General features: G+C 31.5%; 2 protein-coding genes across 2 annotated transcripts; both read left to right on the plus strand.

The window, feature by feature from the left end:
- The first annotated feature begins 9,964 nt into the window (after positions 1-9,964).
- On the plus strand, positions 9,965-11,050 carry LOC129900390 (uncharacterized). The gene is made up of 2 exons (XM_055975350.1): positions 9,965-10,399; positions 10,677-11,050. The coding sequence occupies exons 1-2, from the start codon at positions 10,228-10,230 to the stop codon at positions 10,883-10,885; spliced, it is 381 nt and encodes a 126-aa protein (XP_055831325.1). The 5' UTR covers positions 9,965-10,227; the 3' UTR covers positions 10,886-11,050.
- Positions 11,051-15,157: 4,107 nt separating this feature from the next.
- On the plus strand, positions 15,158-16,422 carry LOC129900389 (uncharacterized). The gene is made up of 2 exons (XM_055975349.1): positions 15,158-15,568; positions 15,951-16,422. Exons 1-2 carry the CDS (start codon positions 15,385-15,387, stop codon positions 16,160-16,162), a joined length of 396 nt encoding a protein of 131 aa, XP_055831324.1. The 5' UTR covers positions 15,158-15,384; the 3' UTR covers positions 16,163-16,422.
- Positions 16,423-24,500: the final 8,078 nt, after the last annotated feature.

Raw genomic sequence — 24,500 nt, forward strand, 5'->3', positions numbered from 1 at the left:
TTTTGTTCTTTGCATTTTACATATGAGTTTTGCAAGGGTTGCAATCTCTGGAAAATTAGCCCTGTAATACTCCTTTCGAGTCTTTGTATACCAACTTCATCTTTGTTACGCCATTTTAACCAAAAAAATTCATGCACTAATCGAGTGTGTAATCGTTGATCACCTAAACTAAAGTTCGATTAAAAAAGATTCTCGCATCTTATGTGCGCACGGCGTATTATTACGATTTTTGAAAAGGTAGATTTAAGACATATATATAATTAAATTTATAGATCGGTTGAACTCACTGGCTTTATCATTCACTACTACTAGTTTTAATATATGCATTGATTTAATTATATATATATTAAAAAAAATTATAGTGATCTGGGAATTTTTAATGTGACACTTCAAAATTTTGAAGGATCAAATATATTTAATTAAAATGCTAAAAGTGCTTTCAATAGCCATTTTTAACATCACGGGTACACCAATTATCATCATATTATATGATACTCGTGAGTTCACACATTATATTAAAAAAAAAAAAAATTAAAAAAATATAACACTACTATAGTCCATATATGATCTAGGGAGAAAGACATGAGTTCACGTGCACACACGGAACCGTCCCACCCCTTAGATACACCCCTGTGTGTTTTTTGTTGAACTGATTTAATGGGGGAAAATGCAAAAATTGTGTTTTATAATTAATTCACGATGAAAAAAAAATATATTTCTAATAATGAAAACACTTGAAATAAGTCAATTCAAACGAAGTGATTTTATTTCACCATCAATAGTCACCATCAATAGGAGGATAAAAAGTCGATCGAAGTGGGAAATTGGAATGAGTTATTAGGATATGAACAAATGGTGACCTTATTTCGTCGTTGTTTTCACATTGGATGTCACAACTCTCATTATTATTGCTACAAAACACTACTTTGGTTTATCCTTAAAGGACTTTTGGTCTAGGATTCCCCTTCTAGAATGCTTAATACATTCAATCATGCAACAATCTTCGCTTACCTACTCGGCTACTCCCTGCTAATCTGATTGATGGATACTGTTATTTCGGTTCATTTTTATTTATCCATTATAATATTTTAAAATATCTAATAATATTTATTTAATTTATAAAATTAATAAATAATTTATAATGATGTGTCTATTTTATCATTACTATTAAATATTATTCTTTTTTCAATATTTAGATGAGTTGAATTTAATATGAGTGATTTGATACAATTACCTTTATCATTTGTTGCTTTTTATTTTTATGTAGAATCAATACTGAACAACTATTGTTGGACAGTGGAGTACTTGACTAGACTCAATGTATAGGGGTGTGTATCGGTGGGTTCGGTTCGGTTTTAAGTATTATCAGTTCGGTTTATCGGTTTTTGATTTTTAAATATGCTAAATTGATAACCAAACCAATAAGATATTTGTTATCAATTTTTGGTCTTTAACGGTTCGATTTTCCGTTTAACCAATAAGAAAATGCTTCCAAAATAAATATACGACTTTTTCAGTAATTTTCGTAAATCTTGAACATTACTGAAAAAGGAAAAAGAGTTTCTTAATGGGTTATCGATTTACCCAATAACCCAATATTAAAACCAATACCGAATCGATAACCCAATAATTTTTTTATAGAACTATGAAATAACCGTTAATTCAATAACCTAATATCAATAAATCAATAACATTTTTTCGATTCGAATCAATGTATGCCTATAAAACATAATTCGGTTGATATTTATACATAAATTAATATGAAATATTACTTTCTTGAGACATGGGCACATCAACACGACTTTATCCACATTAAACACACAATTGGCCTTGTATTTGTGGGGAGTGTGCAACTCACTGCTTAACTTTATACAACTCAAACTTTGACCATCCAGCTACTTTCTTCTCTCTTTCCCCTGTCGTGCGGTGCACTATTGAAAGCTAAAGCTATAATCAAAAACCCCAAATATGAGAAAGTCCATTCTGTTAAGTGGAGTGTCCACATATAAGTGGAATGTCCACTTGCCTACTTTCATTTTATATTCTTCATGTGGGGCCCACTAAAAGTGGGCAACTTGACCACAATCATTTCTTATTCTCCTATAAATTCTTACCCTTGTACATAGAATTAAACACACTAATACGGACGAAATTGTTTTCCTCCTCTGCTCTTCTTTTAATTCCTCCTCTGCTCTCCTTTTAATTCTCTTATCCTCTCCGTTTTGTTTGCTCCATTTAGTGTATTTTACAACACGTTATCAGCACGAGGCTCCGGCTAATTTTCAAGGTAACAAAAGTGGTAAGAATTTTATTTAATTTTATTTCTATAAAATGGCAAATATTTCAAAAATTGAATTTGTTGCTTTGGATATCTCTGGAAAAGATTACTCCTCATGGGCACTAGATGCCGAAATTCATCTTGAATCGATGGGTCTGGCAGACACCATCAAAGATGATAACACGGCATCTAGTCAAGACCGTGCAAAAGCTATGATTTTCCTCCGCCACCATCTTGACGAGGGTCTTAAATTACAATATCTTACATTAAAAGATCCCTTGAAATTGTGGAAAAATTTAAAAGAAAGGTATGACCACCTGAAGTTGGTCATGCTTCCACAAGCACGTTATGACTGGTTAAATCTGAGACTGATGGACTTTAAAAATATAACTGAATATAATTCTGCTTTATTTAGAATTATAGCTCAGTTAACTTTATGCGGAGATGAAATCACGGAACAAGATAAACTTGAAAAAACATACTCCACATTTCCACCCGCGAATATGCTCCTGCAGCAGCAATATCGCGAAAAAGGCTTTAAAAAATATTCTGAATTACTTTCTCACCTTCTTATTGCTGAAAGACATAATGAACTATTAATGAAAAATCATGATAGTCGGCCAGTTGGTTCTTTGCCACTCCCTGAAGTGAATCAGGCAAATTCTAACCAACGAGAAAGAGGCCATGGCCCCAGTCGTGGTCGTGGTCGTGGTCGTAGTCAGAGAAGAAATTTTAATCATGATGCTCGGCTGGCACCGAGAAATAACCAGCAATATAAAAGGCAGGGTAAAAAGCCAGAAGCTTTACCGAAGAATAATTCAGAAACAATATGTCATAGATGTGGAGGTGTGGGGCACTGGTCGCGGATTTGCCGGTCATCAAAACGCTTGGTTCAGCTATATCAGGCATCGTTAAAGAGGGCGGAAAATAATCCAGAGACAAATTTTATCTCTGAGGACAATATTGAGCCCATGCATCTGGATGTAGCTGATTTCTTTAATTTTCCAGAAGTAAATATGAATGTTGATAAGCCGGATAATATTTAAACAATTCTCTTTGTTGTTGTATGTATTAAATATTATGTTTGTATTTTTCTAGATCCATGTAATAAAATAAAATTTTGTATAATAAATTATGTATTAATTATAATATTTACTTTCTTTCTTTGTGAAGAAAATATGGAAATGCCTCAAATCTTGTTTGGATCAATGATCAATCAAGAAGATATTTGTGTAATTGATAGTGGAACAACTCATGCTATTTTTAAAGACGAGAAATATTTTTCCAACTTGCTTAGAAGAAAAGCTAATGTTACTACGATATCTGGCAATTCCAAAATGATTGAAGGCTCCGGAAGAGCTACTATAATTCTGCCTAAAGGGACAAAAATTGTTATAGAAGATGCATTATTTTCTTCTAAATCTCCAAGAAACTTATTAAGTTTTAAAGATATCCGCAGAAATGGATATCATGTTGAGACATTAAATGAAATGAATATTGAATATCTTGGTATAACCAAGAGTGTCTCAGGCCAGAAATATATTTTGGAAAAATTACCAACTCTGTCATCTGGCCTATATTATGCAAAAATTAATGCAATTGAAGCAAATATGATCGTAAACCAGAAGTTTACTGATCCAAATATATTTGTACTATGGCATGATCGAATAGGTCATCCTGGATCAATAATGATGAGACGAATTCTTGAAAATTCAACTGGACATCCGTTAAAGAACCAGAAGATTCTTACAAATGATGAATTTTCATGTGCTGCTTGTTATCAAGGCAAATTAATTGCCAGACCATCGACCCTGAAGGTTGGCATCGAATCTCCTGGCTTTTTAGAGCGTATACATGGAGATATATGTAGACCTATTCATCCACCTAGTGGATTGTTTAGATATTTTATGGTCCTAATAGATGCATCATCTAGATGGTCTCATGTGTGCTTATTATCATCTCGCAACCTAGCGTTTGCGAAGTTGTTAGCACAAATAATAAGATTAAGGGCGCAATTCCCAGATTATCCAATTAAGGCCATTCGCCTTGATAATGCTGGAGAATTTACATCCCAAGCATTTAATGATTATTGCTTATCAATTGGGATAAAAATTGAACATCCTGTTGCTCATGTTCATACTCAAAATGGCCTTGCAGAGTCATTTATAAAGCGCCTACAATTAATAGCAAGACCTCTACTAATGAAAACAAAATTGCCTATTACTGTTTGGGGTCATGCTATCTTACATGCAGCAGCACTTGTACGTCTCAGACCGACACATTATAATAAATACTCTCCGTCACAATTAGTATTTGGTCATGAACCAAATATAGCCCATTTAAGAATTTTTGGTTGTGCGGTATACGTGCCTGTAGCACTACCACAACGTACAAAAATGGGCCCTCAACGAAGGTTGGGCATATATGTTGGGTTTGACTCACCCTCCATAATTCGATACCTTGAACCGTTGACTGGAGATTTATTCACTGCTCGATTTGCAGATTGTCGATTTGATGAAACAATTTTCCCGCCATTAGGGGGAGAGAAAAAGGAACCTGAAAAAGAAAAAGAAAAAGAAATTGCGTGGAAAGTTTCATCACTATCACATTTTGATCCACGCACCCGCACATGTGAGCAGGAGGTCCAAAAGATCATCCACTTACAGACAATAGCAAATCAAATGCCAGATGCATTTACTGATTTGAAACGGATAACTAAGTCACATATCCCTGCAGTGAATGTACCTATCCGAATTGATGTCCCAAAAGGACCATCTACAAGTATCATAGCTTCTGAATCCCAAACACGCCAGAAGCGTGGTAGACCGTTGGGTTCAAAGGATAAAAATCCTAGAAAAAGAAGCGTAAGAAATAATAAAGATGATACTACACACGAACTTCCTGAAGAAGGTCAAGGTTTGAGTAATCCTGATATTCCTGAAGAAATCAGTGAACCCGAGACTCGAGTGAATGAAGAACTTTCAATAAGTTCTACCGGTGATGAGATAAATTTAGATCGATCAAAAATTACGGTGGATAATGTTTTTGCATATAATGTTGCAATTAATCTCATGCAAGATAGTGAAAGTCTTGAACCTAAATCCGTCGAAGATTGTCGACGTAGATGTGATTGGCCAGAATGGCAAAAGGCAATTCAATCAGAATTAGACTCACTTGCTAAACGTGAGGTTTTTGGACCTGTAGTCCAAACCCCTGAAGGTGTAAAACCAGTTGGTTATAAATGGGTTTTTATTAGAAAACGAAATGAGAGAAATGAAATTGTAAGATATAAGGCACGCCTCGTTGCACAAGGATTCTCTCAAAGACCCGGAGTCAACTATGAAGAAACATATTCACCGGTTATGGATGGAATAACATTTCGATATCTCATCAGTTTAGCTGTACATAAAAATCTTGAAATATACCTAATGGATGTGGTTACAGCTTACCTTTATGGTTCACTTGATAATGAAATTTACATGAAAATCCCAGAAGGATTAAAATTGCCTGAAGCATGTAAAAAGTCTCGGGAAGTATACTCAATAAAACTCCAAAGATCATTATATGGTCTGAAACAATCAGGGCGCATGTGGTATAATCGCCTAAGTGAGTACTTAATAAATGAAGGTTATATTAATGATGTTATTTGTCCATGTGTTTTTATTAAGAAAACGGAATCAGAGTTTGTTATACTCGCTGTTTATGTTGATGACATAAATCTCATTGGAACCCCTGAAGAGGTCCAAAAGGCAATTGAATATCTAAAGAAAGAATTTGAAATGAAAGACCTTGGAAAGACGAAACTTTGTCTAGGTCTGCAAATTGAACATTTAGCAGACGGAGTTTTTGTCCATCAATCTGCCTACACTGAGAAAATCTTAAAAAGATTTTACATGAACAAAGCACATCCATTAAGTACTCCAATGGTTGTTCGATCACTTGAAGTGAAAAAGGATCAGTTTCGACCTCCAGAAGAGGATGAAGAAATTCTTGGTCCTGAAGTACCATATCTCAGTGCTATTGGCGCACTTATGTACCTTGCTAACGCAACTAGGCCTGATATAACATTTTCTGTCAATTTGCTAGCAAGGTATAGTTCATCCCCAACGCGAAGGCATTGGAACGGTATCAAACATATTTTGCGATACCTGAAGGGTACTATTGATATGGGTTTGTTTTATACTAACAAAGGTTGCGCAGACCTTATTGGTTATGCAGATGCAGGTTATTTATCAGACCCACATAAAGCTCGATCTCAGACAGGTTATCTGTTTACACACGGAGGGACTGCTATATCATGGCGATCTACAAAACAGTCCATTGTTGCTACTTCTTCAAATCATGCTGAAATAATAGCAATTCATGAAGCAAGTAGAGAATGTGTGTGGTTGAGATCGATGATACAGTTCATCAAAGAAAGATGTGGTCTAGAAAATAATGTTAAAATACCCACAATTATATTCGAAGACAATGCCGCGTGTATAGCTCAATTGAAAGGTGGCTTCATAAAAGGAGACAGAACGAAACACATTTCACCAAAATTATTCTTCACACATGATCTTCAGAAGAATGGTGAAATTGATGTACAACAAGTTCGTTCAAGTGATAATTTTGCAGATTTATTCACAAAGGCATTACCAACATCAACTTTTGAGAAGCTAAGGCATAAGGTTGGAATGCGTCGTCTCCAAAATATCAAATGAAGCTTTCATCAGGGGGAGTAAATACGCGCTGCACTCTTTTTCCCTTCACCAAGGTTTTGTCCCATTGGGTTTTCCTGGTAAGGTTTTTAATGAGGCAGCAATCAAGGCGTATTATCAAATATGTAGACACAACATCAGAATAACTTAGTATATTATTTCTTGTAAAGTGTTTTTATGTAAACACATTACACGTGGACATCCAAGGGGGAGTGTTAAGTGGAGTGTCCACATATAAGTGGAATGTCCACTTGCCTACTTTCATTTTATATTCTTCATGTGGGGCCCACTAAAAGTGGGCAACTTGACCACAATCATTTCTTATTCTCCTATAAATTCTTACCCTTGTACATAGAATTAAACACACTAATACGGACGAAATTGTTTTCCTCCTCTGCTCTTCTTTTAATTCCTCCTCTGCTCTCCTTTTAATTCTCTTATCCTCTCCGTTTTGTTTGCTCCATTTAGTGTATTTTACAACACATTCCACTTTTTCTCTTTTTGTTTTACACTAATATTATTTAAAAGAATTACACGATAAATACAATTTTAACTTATGCTAACAGCTTAGACTACCATATTTATCAAATTATAAATTAATTGATAAAAAACGAAATTTGAGCCTAATTATTCAACTTCAACGGGTAAGAAGAGTCAAAATCATATGATAAGGCCAATTTCACTGTGGAAGCTCAATATTAAGATTTGGGCAAAGGGCCTAATTTAATCCTAAGCTTTCTGATAGGACTGTACAGGGCAAATCGATAAACCGCACCAAATCGACAAACAGAACGAAACCGGAAAAAAAACCGACTAGTGATTTGGTTTGACTTGATTTGGTGTTTGGAAAATAAATCCGACCATTATAGGGTTGGTTTGGTTTTAACTAAAAAAAGTCAAATCGAACCCAAACCGACCCGATTATAGATATAATACTTTTAAATTATGTTATACATAAAAATATTTATTAAAATGTAATTTATAAATATATTTTTAAAATTTTTCATAATTTTTGTTTTCTTTCTTACATTTAGATTTGGACTTGAGAAGCTCATCTAAATAATATACAAAAAAAGCCCATCTTATAAAGTTATATTATAAAGTTAAAACTTTAAACAGTGTTCTGCTTCTATCTTATATGTTGATATTTTGTAGGAAAAATTACTTGATTGAGTGCTTTTTAAAAATTAATTACTGATTTTAGCGATATTTTTTATTTATTACCATTTATAGCAATATATAGCAATACTATGATAAATCTACACTTGTATTAAAAGTGAATTATGCATACAATATAAATGTATTATAAGTGTTTTAAAATATATATTATGTTTGTGTAGTAAGAAACTAACATAATGTATTATAAGTCTATTAAAGTATGTGATAAATATATTATCCATCTATAAAACTTGTATTATATATGTTTTATAAATAGTTCTCTGCAATATGTATTAAAACTGTATTATAAATGTATTATAAGTGTTCAGTGAATTTTTTTTTGTTGCTATAAATGGTAAATATTTTCTTAATATTGTATATTTATGTAAGTTTCCCTATTTTGTATTAGAACTCTTTTTAAGAAGCACTTCTCTGTGCTTTTTATTAGATACTATGAAAAATCCGAGAAATCCAAAAAAATCCGAGAAAAATTAATATCGAAAAAACTGACTTTTATTGGTTTGGTTTGATTTATAGATTTAATAACCCGACACAAATGGTTTGGTTTGTTTTGTAAAAAATCCGAATCAACCCGGTCCATGTATACCCCTACTTTCTGATATGAAGCTGATATACACTTTTGTTTAAAAACTAGCTTATATATACCTCTGTCGTTATTGAAATGACACATATATACTCTCCATCGTTATAAATTATTTTTTCCTAAATTAGAAATACGTTTTTTTTGAAAAAATATATATACCCACACATATACCCTTTTCTTCTAACGGAAGTGAAAAAATTATTTTTAAAGTTTTTTATTAAAAAAATAATACATATTGAGTTATATTTGATCTTTCTCACATATAATTTATTTTTTTAATTTTTTTGATTCAACGGTTAATTTGAATTTATTATTTAGATGGTCAAATTTATTTTTCTTACTACTTTTATTGTAAAATTTATTATACATGCCTCAATTTTTTTATAGATACAAAAACTAAATTACAATATAGCATCAAAAAATTTAGTTTTAAATTACAATATAGCTGCAAAATAGTTTTAACTTTTTTTCTTAATTTTTTCTCTTTTTTCCATTCACACTTTTTTATTTCTCTTATATTTACACCAAAGAATGAAAAAATAAAAATAAAAATAAAAATAAAAATAAGAATTAGAAACTCAAATAATAATAATTAAAAAAGTCAAAAAAAATTATGTGTAAAAAAGACTATATATACCTCTAAACTTTGCTAAATTTTTTTTATATGTATTGGTATATAAATTTTAATTTTTTATTTTTTTACTTTCTCAAAAAAGATATATACCCATAAAAAATAAAAAATAAAAAAATAATTTTTTTTACTTTCTTAAGATGAAAGGGGTATATGTGAGATATTTTTAATTTATAACGGTGGGGGTATATATGTGTCATTTCAATAACGGCAGAGATATGTATGAGCTAATTTTTAAACGGAGGGCATATCAACTCCGTATCATAAAGTTCATGGATAAATCAGACTCTTTGCCCTTAAGATTTTAAATAAGCTTCATTCTGATACCATGATAAATAATGTGTATTAGGCCTAATTTAATTCCCAACTAGTTCAAAAGACGAATGATATCCAAAGTTCTTTTTTTTTTCATACCTATATTAGAGTTCTACTAATTTAGATTCGCATTACGTAAGATCTCATTAGGAGAGAAGTGCTTTCTACCCCAAAAAAATTGATTCTTAAAATCCAAATCCGACACTTCTGGGTAAAGAAATAGCAGCTTCATCCTCTGAATACCCAAAGTTATATAATGAGACAAAACTTTCACCCATTACCGATGTCTTCAACGTCAATATTTATTATTAAAGAGATTTGATTTGACTGACTAAAAATCCTTACTACTAGTTATTTGCTGTTGTGTGTATATATAAGAGTAACCAAGCTTATCCAGATTTCCACCAACCGCCTCTCTGACGGCAACAAGTAGTGTGCGTGTGTCAATTGCAAATTAGCTGGAGCTATACAAATTAATCATCAATTCTCTATACTATAGTTCTTTTGTTTTTCTTCTGATCAATTATATCAATTAATTATTATGCCCTGTTTGATGGTATCACAAGGGTTGGTCCTGGCAACAGCCATGGCCGTTTCTGCCGGTACCGTCATTCTCTTTGATCTTCTTCGGCAAAAATATTTTTCAATTGCACAACTTGAACTTACCAACAATATTCAAAATTCGCCTATTCTCAAGTCTTGCTTGTCATCAGGTACCATTTTTGATTTCTCCTAGCTTCTTGGAAAATTAGGTACTCACCGTTCAGATAATCAATGAATTGAGTTATTAGGATTCATCTGTCGGTGTTTGACTTATTGAGTTAATTTGATTAATTTTTAAATTGAAGTTTGGATATTCAAAAATATAACTGTACTTATAAGTTAGCAGTCTTGTGATGTCAATATGACATTGGTCAAGTTTCACATAGTTTTTATTTATAATGAACAATTTAGCAACTATGTTTGAATGTGACAATCCTCATATTACAGGTAAAAAGAAGATGAATTCGAATAAGAAACAAAAGAAAAGAGTTCATTTTGCAGCAGATGTGAAAGATTCAAATAGTAATGGCGATGAGTACAGAAGAGAATATACAAATTCTTGTGGGAAGAAGATTTTGGTTATGCCAGCGAATAGTAGGGCTTTGTACACTGGAATTCTCAAAAATCGGGTGTATCGCATGGAATTCTCTTATTGATAAGTAAAAAAGAAAAAGTAAAACAGAGGGGAATTTTAAGAGAAGAAATTCTATTTCCCTGCCAATTTGGTTGGTAAATCGTGATGTATGAACCCTACTTTAGAATATTTTGTATATCTAGATTCAACTTTTTTCTAGATTTAAGTTCTTTCTTACGTAATTAAAAATTAATTTTTTTTCTAATTTAGAAACTTGCATACGTAAATTTATGTATTATTTCATCCAAATAAAAGTTGGAATATTATCTAATATCGGAATAACTATATCTTGATTAATTTCTTCATAAAATAATACATAATTTCTTCATAATTAGTAATATCTTTTGAAAGTATGACCTTTTTTGAATATTCTTTGAAACTTCCTAGTGAAAAGTGCCAGATTCTCTTCCTTATAATTAGTTGCTTTTCAAGAAGTCTCCAAAAGATGTTGATCGTAAATGAGAAGATTGGTTCAGTAGAAAGAGTATAGTGGATCCGCATTCATATACATAAGAATTATATAAGAAGAAAAAGAATCTTTTCTTTCTTTTTTGAAAAGGAGTAATCGGACTTCTTTGAAGTAATAAGACTATTCAAATTGCAATATTCATGGAGAAAGAATCAATAGCTATAATCTTGTCTTTTCTTTTAGTTCCAATGTCGTTTCTTGGCTCTTCTTTAACTCATAGGTTGTTAAGTTCCCAATGAGTTCAGCCATAATAAGAGTGTCTAGGTCCTTTGCTTCTGTGATTGCCTCTACATTGCTTTCTCATGATTCATGTAACACACTTATGTTTTCTAATAGCCTTTCGTGTGGGAATGTGCTCTCCTAGGGAGTAAATTTCATTGATGATTGCAGTAAAATTAGTGTGCATGTCCTAAATAGCTCCCCCTTCTTTCATTCTGAAGAACTCAAATTGCCTGTTGAGATTATCAATTTTAGCCTTTTTTCACAGATATTTTGTCCCTTCATGAGCTATTTGTGGAGTATCCTAAATTTGTTTTGCATCCTGACGGGAGGAGATCCTATTGTACTCATCAGGTTCAATGCCACAGATTAGAATTTTTCTCGCTTTGGCATTGTTTTGAATAATTATCTTGTCAACAACATCTCATTCCTTTCTCTCTTTGGGTACTTGGTCCTTTGCATCAGCAGGGTCTTCATGATATTTGTAGGTCCATCTAAAATAACATTTCAAAGATCAGCACTTTCTCCTATGAGATGATTCATTATCCTGTTTTTCCACCATCCATAGTACTTTCCATTTAACAATGGTAGTCTGGTTTGACAAGAGCCTTCCTATGCGATTGGAGGAGCTGCCATTGAATCCTTTTCAGGTGTTTAGCTTTTAGTGAAAAGACCTTACTCTAATACCAATTGAACAAAGTTAATGCCTCCAACTTTATTCTAAGAACAGGTAAACAACACAATCTTTACTTGGAAAACCTCATTTTTCAAGGAGTAAAAACCATAATCTCAATTTTGATATTTCACTCAAACTTTATGATTACAACTCAATAATCAAAGGCACTAACTCTAATATCTAACTCAAATAATTTACTCGAATTATTACTAACACTAAACTCTCTCCAAGAAGCCAAGCCCACTTCTTATTACAAACCTCACAAAGACTCTCGCAATAACTCAAACACAATAGAAAACAATTATTGAACAACTCCTGGACTTAAGCCTTGCTTAATTCTTCTATTGCCTTTAAACACAATGAATTTTTATGCATGCAAAGGGTAGTTGAATCTGTCCGTATCTTCATGCTTTGATAGTAGACAAAATTGTGTCCTTCTCCTTGTTGGACATTGTTTCCTTGTTCTCTTCTATTTTAACTTCGGTCGATCTCTTTCCCTTGTTCTTTTCTATTAGGACTTTGTTTTCTTGTTTGTCTTAACTTTATAAAATATTCTTTTACCAAAAATAATTTTTTGACATAATATCAAAATTTGTTTATTAAGGTTTATTTTTTACATTACTAATATATGTATAACTTTAACCAGGTAACAAACGACCCCATAATGTATCGTTCTCTAGACCTTTCCTTTTTCTTATATATATTGCCTTTTTTAAAATTCCAATTGTAACCCATCTAAGGGCTTTCCAACAATGAATATAAGTTTTATTAGCCAAAAAAAATCAACAAGACTCAGATAAAGAAAAAATTAAAAGCTTTTTATTAGTTTTTCTTTTAAAGCAATATTTATTTTGGAATGAAGGGACTAAGTGATAAATTATTTTTTAATCTTTTAAATTGAACAAATAATTATGAATATGTATTTTTAGTATAGTAAACAAGTAAAAATAGATGGATGAAATATTAACTTGTAGCACGAATTGCAAGAACTTTCATGTCTCTCGAATTCGAGTCTGAAACCTAAATGATGGCTGGAAAAAAAAGGTGATAAATATGATAATTAAATAGATTTATTTTGCGCACAAAATAAATAAGTGTATTATATGAGGAAAGTAAAACATGCCATTCAACACTTAGTGTTTTTTAGTTTAGGTATATATCTATGTTATTTTATTAATTATCAAATATTTTTTGTTTGTTAATTATTTCTTTTTTGTTAGTTATTTCCGAAATATGCATGTTAGTTAGCTAATTTCATTTTAATGTGTTAATTAGTTGATTTAATTATTAATGAGTTATTTTACTATTTAATGTTAACGATGGTTTATTAGATTAGTCAATGTTAATTTGTTAGATTAGCTATTATCAATATGGTTAAATACTTTTTAAGTTAAAACATTATTAATTAATTAATTAATTTAGGGTGAATTTTTTTGTTAAATTTGTTTTGCATATGATACATGGTAACTTTGAATTAGTTAAAAAATTATTGATTAGTTTATCGTTAATTAGTTCAATTAGGGTTGACGATTAGTGAGCGACAAACTTCAAACTTTAACAAAAAAGGTATAAATCATATAATAATGAACGACAAATTTCAACTTACCAAAAAACAAGTATGAATCATAGTACAAGAAATAGCTGACAAAAAAGTGTTTGATAAATGAATGCAAACAGAATGCACTTGAAAAAACAAATTAGGGTTTAGGTCGATCTCCGAGACCTAAAATACCAGTAAAATGAACTTTACAAAATATATGTACTAATAAAATCAGTGTTTGGGTCTTAGAAAAATATACGTATTAATAGACTTAGGATTTAGGTCTTGAAAAAATAAATATAACTTCTATAAAATTAGGATTTACGTCTTGTAACTTCAAAATCTAAAACAATAAATCATGAACTTGAAAAATTATACGTACTAATAAAATTATAATTTACGTCTTGAAAAAATTTAAGGTTTATGTCTTGTAACTTCCAAAACCTAAATTAACACCTGCAAAGTGAACTTTAAAAAATGTACGTACTAATAGAATTAAGATTTAGGTCTTGAAAAAATATATTTAGGTATTGTAACTTCAACCCCTACCAACAAAATAAACTTAAAAAATGTACTAATAAAATTAAGATTTAGATATTGAAAAAAATGAAACTTCTATAAAGTACTAAATAAATTTGTTATACTAGTTTTTGTAAAAAAATAAAATAAAAAATTACATGTTATTTCAATCACTTTTTTTTCCATCCATCATTTAATTAGTCCCGGACTCCTCCAATTTCCTCCACCTTTTTAATTTCCTGAGCTTTGGGCACATCAACACGACTTCATCACATTAAACACACAATTGGCCTAGTAGCTAGGGGAAGTGTGTAACTCACTGTCCAGCTTTACACAATTCATTTAAGATGATCAAATAGCGAATTATGACACTAAATTTAAAAAATTAAACATTTTGACCTAAAGAAAATGAGCAACAACGGAATGAGAAGATGAGGTGCCTTGGGCACCCCATTTCCCTATTGTGCGGTGCACTATTGAAAGCTAAAGCTATAAACCAAAGCCCAAAATCCATATCACTATTTTTCTTTTTCTACACTAATATTATTTTTTAAAAAAAAAATACATTATAAATGCAAATTTAACTTATGCTAACAGGTTAGAGTACCGTATTTTTATCAAGAAGTAAGAATTAGCTAAAATCATATGATGAGATCATTTCTCTTCCACTTCCACTGTGGGAGCTCATGAGATTGAAATTCACTCTGATATTATAACAAATAACGTGTTTTAGGTTTAATTTAACCTCGAAAACTAATTTAAAGGACAAATTCGTAGACTATATAATGAGACAAAATTTTCAGTTATGAGAGATGTGGATTTCAAAGTCAATATTAACGATTGACAAGATTTGATTTGACTGACTAAAAATTCATACTAGGTATTTAATTTATTGTTTTTGTGTGTATATATATAAGAGTAGCCGATCATATATATCCAAATTCCCATCAACTCTATCCTTCAACTTCTATCTGAAGGCTCACGGCAACAACAACAACTAGTGTGCGTATATCAATTGCAAATCAGCTGGAGCCTGGAGCTAGCCAGCCGGCTATAAGAATTGATCATCAATTCAATTCAATTCTGCCATTAATTATTATGTCATATTTGATGAGCTCACAAGGCGTTGTCTTGGCAACAGCCGTAGCCGTTTCAGCCGGCATTGTCGTTCTCTTTGATCGTCTTCGAGAAAAGTATTTTTCAACTGCACACCTTGAACTTACCAAGAATGTTCAAAATTCTCCACAGGAAAAGCCTATTCTTAAGTCTTGCTTATCGTCAGGTACCATTTTGATTTCTCCTACATTCTTGGAAAACCTTTTTTCACTTTTTTTGTTTGTTTGTATGATAATTGGGGGTAGGGGATCCGAGAATCAAACACTCGCTAATAAAGACAAAAATTCAGATAGTCAACTATCGACTGCGAGCTATCAAGATTCCTCTTTCCATCTTTTTGTTATGGAGTTAATTTGATTAATTATTTAAATTAAATTTAATTAAATCAACTTAATATTTTTAAATTAAGATTTCGTTATTAAAAAATATTTTAAGTCCCAAAATCCTGTTGTATCAATATGATTGATCAATGTTCAGATCGTTTGAATGTCTGAAAAGTCAAATAAATTAGGACATTTATAATTAGCATCCATGTTTGAATGTGACAGGTGAAAAGAACATGAATTCGAGGAAGGAAAAAAAGAAGAAAAGGGTTCATTTTGCAGCAGATGTGAAAGATTCAAACAATAATGGCGAGGAGTATAGAAGAGAAAATAGAAATTCTTGTGGGAAGAAGATTTTGGGTATGCCAGCAAATCGAAGAGCTTTGTACACTGGAATTCTCAAAGATCGTGTGCATCGCATGGAATTCTCTTATTGATAAGTAGAAAATAAAGAAAAACAAATTGAAGAGCAATTAAGAGAACAAATTTTAGGCCCTTCCCAATTTGGTTATAAATCGTGATGCATGAACATTACTTTAGAATGTTTTGTATATCTACATTCGATTGTTTTCTAAATTTATGTTCTTTCTTATGTTTTTTGTTGAGTCCATGTTGATGGGACGACAATAATTTTATTTCTTTACATGATATTGAAAAGTATGTATATCCTTTTCTGGTGATAGCTGTTAGTACAAAACAAAGATTGCCTGGAAGACTAGTATACACTAGCACATTTTCTACAAAATCAAAATGCTTTCTTTGCACTATCGACCTTCTATGGGCAAAAGGTAGTATTTATGTCAAATAGTAAAAATGCCTATTGACTAAGAAGTGATGCTTTATTGAATTTTTGGCTATTAAATCACAAAGTTTTATGTTAAAAGGAATAAAGAATTACGATTCACAATTTTATAATGAATCAATTATTTCAAATTTAGAAGGAAAGTCACCTAGAAAAGAATTTTATTACGGAGTATTATAATAAAGAAAAAGAACACTCCGGAAAATCACGTGTCAATTTTAATAAGGCAACTCCACCACATATACCACATATATACAGGTTGTTAGAAAGAAATTGGGAAGAGCAAGTGGCAGTCCACTTGTTTTTTCTTTCTGAGTGGGTAAGTTGTCATTAATTTTAATTTTATTTGGGCTATAAATTGTAAAAATTTGGTAATTGAAATAAAAATATTGATACTGCAATATCTCTCAATTCCCTCTTTATTTCACTCTCTTCTGTTTATTTTGCTAAGTTTAGTTTATTTTATAACACATTATCAGCACGAAACTCTATTTTTTTTTTAGAAAATTAACTTCTATATCATATATATATATACTGAAGAAATTTAATTTTATTTGTCTTTGTTATTTCTAAATTAATTTCTATCTCAATTTTTTATCATGTCAAACTTGTCAAAATTGGAGTTTGTGGCACTTGATATTTCTGGCAAAAATTATTTGTCATGGGTACTTGATGCTGAAATCCACCTTACCACTAAGGGTCTTGATGATGATATAATCGAAGGAAATAAAGCATCAAGTCAGGATAAAGCAAAGGTTATTTTTTTCCTTCGTCATCATCTAGATGAAAGCCTGAAGGTTGAATATTTGACAGTGAAAGATCCACTTGAATTGTGGAAAGATTTAAAAGGGAGGTATGACCACCTCAGGGCAACGGTATTGCCAAGGGCTCGTTAAGAGTGGATGCACTTACGATTTCAAGATTTTAAAACTGTAATTGAGTATAATTCTGTTGTATTTAGAATAACTTCCCAATTAAAATTATGTGGGAAACTATAAATGATGAGGACATGTTAGAAAAGACACTAACTACTTTTCATACCTCTAATGTGATATTACAACAGCAATACCGTGAAAAACATTTTCAGAAATACTTTGAATTGATCTCATGTCTTCTAGTGGTTGAGCAACGTAATGCTCTTTTAATGAAAAATCATGAAGCTCATCCCTCTGGAACTGCTCTGTTATAAAAAACAAATGTGGTAGAAGCACATGGTCAGTCTGAAAGAAGTAAAAATAAAAATCAAAGCCATAATAATGTGCATGGACGTGACAATGGTAGAAGAAGATATAATAATCATCGTGGTGGTGGTCAACAAAAAAGGGAGAACAATATGAGTTCTCAAAGTGACCCTTCAAGAAGTAACTATCATCGTTGTGGCATGAAAGACCACTGAAAAAATGAATGCCGGAAGTTTGAGCATTTTGTAAGGCTTTATCAAAATTTCTTCAAAAGAAAGGCAAATAGAGGTGGTACCTCTTCTTCTAATTCTCGGATAGAGTCACGCTTGACATTTGAAAATAATGTTGAGGCAAGACCTTCGCATAATGATAATATTGAAACAAATCTGACTTTGAAGGATAACGATTTTAATGACCTCAATGATATTACTCATTTGGAGGTTGAAGACTTCTTTAAGGATTATAATTGATGTTTAATTTTATTATATGATTTATAATTTGTTGTCGTTTTTATGTACTTTTGATTATCATGTTTTTACGTTTATCTATTTAAAAGAAAAGAAGAAAAAAGGACTTATATTTTTCTAGCAAGATTGTTACTTATTTTATCTCTTATTATGTATTTTTATTTTATAAAGATAAATAAATTTTTCAGTCTTCAATTGGATCCAAGATGAGTAATGGAGATATGTGCCTTTTGGATAGTGCTACAACTCATACGAAATTAAAAGAAAAGAAATATTTCTATCATTTGATTATAAAAAAGGGTCTATGTCAATACAATATCCGATAGTACAAAATTGATTGAAGGCTTTGGAAGAGCGGCCTTATTACTACCTGAAGAAATGATATTGGTAAGTAATAATACATTGTATTGTAGTAAGTCTCAAAGAAAGTTTCATGGTTATTCGCCAAAATGGCTATCATATTGAGACTGCGAATGAAGGAAAGGTTGAATACCTTTATATTATTACAATAAATACGGAGAAGAAAATTGTGCACGAAAAATTACCTACACTTTCTTTTGGATTGTACCATACAAATATTGGTACTGTTGAATCGCATGTCATAGTAAACAAAAGGTTTACTGATTCTAATAATTTTATCATTTGGCATGACCGATTGGGCCATCCCGGTTATAATATGATGCGCAGAATTATTGAGAATTCACATGGACACACTTTGAAGAATTGGAAAATTCTTTAATCTAAGGAATTCTCTTGTGTTACTTGTTCCCAAAGAAAATTGATTATTAAACCATTATCAACTAGGTTGGGATTGAATCCCCTGTGTTTCTAAAACGTATACAAGGTGATATATGTGGGCCAATTCACCCTTCATGTAACCCATTTAAATATTATATGGTCTTGATAGATCCATCTACAAGATGGTCACATGTGTGCTTATTATCAACTCACAACATGACTTTTGCGAGATTGCTAACTCAACTTATAAGGTTAAGAGCATAATTTTCAGATTATACAATAAAGACAATTCGTCTTGATAATGCTAGTGAATTTACATCCCAATCCTTTAATGATTATTGTATGTCTATTGGAATAAAAGTTGAGCATCCGGCCGCTCATGTTCATACTCAAAATGGTCTAGCAGAATCATTGATTAAACGCCTCCAATTGATAGATAGACCATTGCTAATGAAGACAAAACTTCCTCTTTCGGTATGAAGGCATGCTATTTTGCATGCAGCAACACTTGTGCGCATAAAACCAACAATTTTTCATGAATTTTCCCCATTATAGTTGGCTTTTGGGAAGGAGCCAAATATATCCCATTTAGAATATTTGGGTGTGCGGTATATGTTCCAATTTCTCCACCGCACCGCACAAAGATGGATCCCCAAAGAAGATTGGAAATATATGTTGGGTATGAATCTCCTTCTATTATAAAATATTTAGAACCTATGATTGGAGATTTATGTACGATAAGATTTGTTGATTGTCATTTTAATGAATCAGTATACCCAACATTAGGGGGAGAACATAAGCAATTGAAAAATGAGATAGATTGGATTCATTATCACTATGTCATTTAGATCCTCGAACAAATCAATGTGAGCAAGAAGTTCAAAAGATGATTTATTTGCAGAATATTGCAAATTAACTGTCGTATACATTTACTAACCTTCAACGGGTTACTAAATTACATATCCCAACTGCTAATGCTCAAGTTCGAGTTGATGTCCCAGTAGGATAACTCGTTCACGCAAATGAGTCTAGGCCACGTTTAAAACGTGGAATACCAATTGGTTCCAAAGATAAAAATCCTCGAAAAAGGAAAGGAATAAATGATCAAGATAATTATAATTTGGGGCAATTGCTCAAGAAGATACCAAAGAAAGACCAAATGGTGATACTACCAAGGAGGTCCAAGTACCTGAAAATAATGAGAATGAAGAAATATCAATAAGTTATGTCTCGATAGAAAAATGGTGGAACCGAAATGATATTGTGGTCAATAATATTTTTGTTTATAATGTTGTCATTGAAATAATGCAACAAGATAAGGATCTTGAACCAAAATCTGTCGATGAATGCAGACAGAGAAATGATTGGCCAAGATGGAAGGATGCAATTCAAGTAGAGTTAACTTTACTTGAAAAATGTGAAGTTTTCGGATCAATAGTTCGAACACCTGAAGGTGTCAAGCCAGTAGGGCACAAATGGGTTTTTGTGCGGAAATGAAATGAAAAGGGTGAAGTCGTAAGATATAAAGCACGACTTGTAGCCCAAGGTTTTTCGCAAAGGCCTAACATTGACTATATGAAAACATATTATCTTGTGGTCGATGCAATTACCTTAGGGTATCTAATGAATTTGATAGTTCATGAAATGTTTGAAATGCACCTAATGGACGTGGTTACTGCCTATTTATATGGCTCATTGGATCACTATATTTTTATAAAAATTTCAGAAGGGTTCAAAGTACCTGAAACATACAAGGATTCTCGAGAAACTTGCTCAATAAAAATTCAGAAATCCTTATACGGGTTGAAACAATCAAGACGCATGCGATACAATCGTCTTAGCGAATATTTGCTAAAAGAAGAATATAAAATGATCTAATTTGCTCTTGTGTCTTTATGAAAAGGTCTGGATCTGAATTTGTTATAATATCAGTATATGTTGATGATTTGAATATTATTGAAACTCCGAAAGAACTTTCAAAGACAATAAAATGTCTGAAAAAGGAGTTTCAAATGAAAGATCCCGAAAACATAAAATTTTGTCTTGATCTACAAATTGAATACTTTAAAAATAGAATATTTGTACATCAGTCAACATATACTAAAAATATTTTAAAAAAGATTTATATGGATAAAACACATCCATTGAGTACCTCAATAGTTGTGAGATCTCTTGATATTAATATACACCCATTTCGACCTCATAAAAATGATGAAGAGCTTATTGGTGCTGAAATGTCATATCTTAGTGCAATTGGTGCATTAATGTATCTTGCCAACAATTCTATACCAGATATAACTTTTTCTATAAGTTTGTTATCAAGATTTAGTTCATCTCCAATACGTAGACACTTGAATGGAATTAAGCATATATTCAAATACCTCCGAGGGACCACTGATATGAAATTATTTTACTCAAATAAATCCACGTCACAATTGATTGGTTATGCAAATGCAGGGTGTTTGTCTGATCCCCATAAAGATCGAACGCAAACATGCTATTTATTTACATGTGGTGGTACAGCTATATCATGATGTTCAATAAAGCAAACTATTGTTGCCATTTCCTCAAATAATGCATAAATAATAGTCATTCATGAATCAAGTCGAGAATGTGTTTGGTTAAGATCAATTGTTCAACACATTCAAGAAACATGTGACTTTTCTTTGAAAAGAGACGTTTCAATAATATTGTATGAAGACAATGCTACATGTATAGCTCAACTGAAGGGAGGATACATCAAAGGAGACAGAACAAAATATATTTCACCAAAATTCTTTTTTACTTATGATTTTCAAAAGAATAGTGAAATAAATGTCCAACAAATTCGTTCAAGTGACAATTTAGCAGATATGTTTACCAAGACATTGCCGACTTCAACCTTTGAGAAAATGAGATACAAAATTGGAATGCGATGTCTTCGAGATATTAAATGAATTTTTCATCAAAGAGAGTAAAATACGCGCTGAACTATTTTTCCCTTAACCAAGATTTTGTTCCACTGGGTTTTCTGGTAAGATTTTTAATGAGGCAGCACTCAAGGCGTATTACCAGATATGTGTACTCTTTTTCCTTCACTAGGCTTTTTTCCATCTTGGTAGTCGTCCTACCTTGGTAGAAGTCAGGTCTGCGTACACTTTACCCTCTTCAGACCCCACGTTGTGGGATTTCGCTGGGTTGTTGTTGTTGTTGTTGTAGGCTTTTTTCCACTGAATTTTTTCTAGTAAGGTTTTAACGAGGCACAACATCAATCGGTGTTCAGAATAACTATATATATTGTTTCTTGTAAAGTTTTTATTGAGGCACATTACACGTGGACATTCAAGGGGGAGAGTTAGAAAGCAAGTAGGAAGAGCAAGTGGTTGTCCACTTGTTGCTCCTTTTTCTTTACATGAGTGGGCAAGTTGTCCACTAATTTTAATCTTGTTTTGGCTATAAATTGCCAAAGTTTGGCAATTGAAATAAGAATATAGATACCGCAATATCTCTCAATTTTCTCTTTATCTCACTCTCTCCTCCTTATTTTGCTAAGTTTAATTTATTTTATAACACAAGTCACAAAAAATGTAAAAAGTAGATAGAAAAATAACAGAGATAAGATACATACTTAAAAAGATACACAAATTATGAAATTATTACTTGTTTACTTTACTTGTTCATTATATTAACTATATATTTTCAATTTTACTCATCAATTTAGCATATGATAAGTTTTTTTCTTCATATTTTACTCGTAACATTAATTTTTATTCATCAAATCATATCTCAAGATTTAAAACTAAACATCAATTAGTATGAATATTATAGTAAAACAACCATATTAATTATTATTTTCTAAAGAACAAAAAAAGTTCAAACAAGATAAATAAAAATGAAAGAAGAAAATATATAATAGAGGATGCCTTGATATAAATTACCATTGCGAGTAAAATACATGCTCAAAGGATGATTAAGGTTAGGGGTGTCAAAGTCAACCTATAAAGTTATAATCCACCTGAGTCATTATGTTTTGATGGATTAATAACTCACTTATTTTTATTAACTGGACTCATTTTATTAGCTTAATTCAATTTATTTTAAAATAGGATTGATACGTAGCCAAGATTTATCCATGATAAATTTTGTCTAAATATTTTTAGAAAGATATTTTTCTATTAAAATTATAATATAAGGAAAAAAGTTTTATTAAATACTTAAACATATTATTAGAAAATAAATTTTAAACTTAAAATATAATAAAAGTTATGTGAATTGGGTTATGACCCATTTTTAGCTCATTTCAACCCAATTAACATATAAATGGGTATTAATTCAATCCATTAAAACATTCTCAAAATTTGCATAATCCATCATTTGATACCCTTAATAAAATCATATGGATAGTCAAAACAGGACCTAAAGGCACCACTAGTCAATTCTAGATTACTGTTTAAAGTATAATCATCATTTACAATAACTTAAAAATATAGTTACTATTATGAAGTGGATTGCCACTTAATTTTATTTTATACACGTGGGGCCCACTAAAAGTGGGCAACTCACTAATTTTCTTCTCCTTTAGCTATCTATATAAAAAAAGGGCAGCCCGGTGCACTAAAGTTCCCGCTATGTGCGGGGTCCGGGGAAGGGCCTGACCACACGGGTCTATTGTACGCAGACTTGCCTTGCATTTCTGCCAGAGGCTGTTTCCAAGGCTTGAACCCGTGATCTATATGTGTATAAATATCCTTAGCATCGAAAGGATGAAAAACACAGATATAGAAGAAGAAAACATATTGCTCTCTATTTTTTCTTTTCTCCCTCTTTTATATTTGCCAAATTACTTTATATTACAATAGTTACAATTTAAAAAGAATACTAGAGAAATAGAAATCTACTTCTTCTAATTTCAAAATAATCTAGTTGTTGCAATTTAAACTTTAGGCCACTTAATTAATACAACTTATTGCCCGAACCCGGTAGCATAGGGTTATAATCTAATTAAAAGTATAGGGTATTCCTTTCTTAAAGCCGGACAAACTATGTGAGGTTAATTTTATAGAGAAATGAACAGTTCGTGCTGAGTGTAGTGGAAGGATAATGGACTGGTGCTTTCCAAGTTCAGTGAAGCATGATGGGCTCCACCAATTAAACTACCACTTTTAGAAGAGTAAAAAAGGATTACAAATACTTTTATAATTTCGTCTATTATTTAAGTTTGTCTAATAACTATATTGTAGGATCAAATATATCTTTGTTTTTACCAAACTATGCAACAAGTACCCTTCCGAATGGAATTTCCAAATCATTTGAAGATATGAATGCTTAAATATAATTTTCTGGATGAAAATTATGAAAAAGAGAAGGAGATAGCATGAATGAGAGAGAGAAAGAGGGAGGGAGGGAGAGAAACGTTTGTGGTATAAAAATATTGCTATGTTTTGGAAAAAATTTCTATTACATTACACTATTTTTCTTAATATTGCATGCGTAGATGCTTTTTCCGTGAATTAATTTGTTTAAATCTCCTAAAACCTCATTAAAAAGTTGTTGTTAAAAAGAAATATGGGTCAACATGGGGCCCAAAAATAACAAATGTTAATCCATG

This window comes from Solanum dulcamara, chromosome 8, assembly GCF_947179165.1.
Source record: "Solanum dulcamara chromosome 8, daSolDulc1.2, whole genome shotgun sequence".
Lineage (NCBI taxonomy): Eukaryota > Viridiplantae > Streptophyta > Magnoliopsida > Solanales > Solanaceae > Solanum > Solanum dulcamara.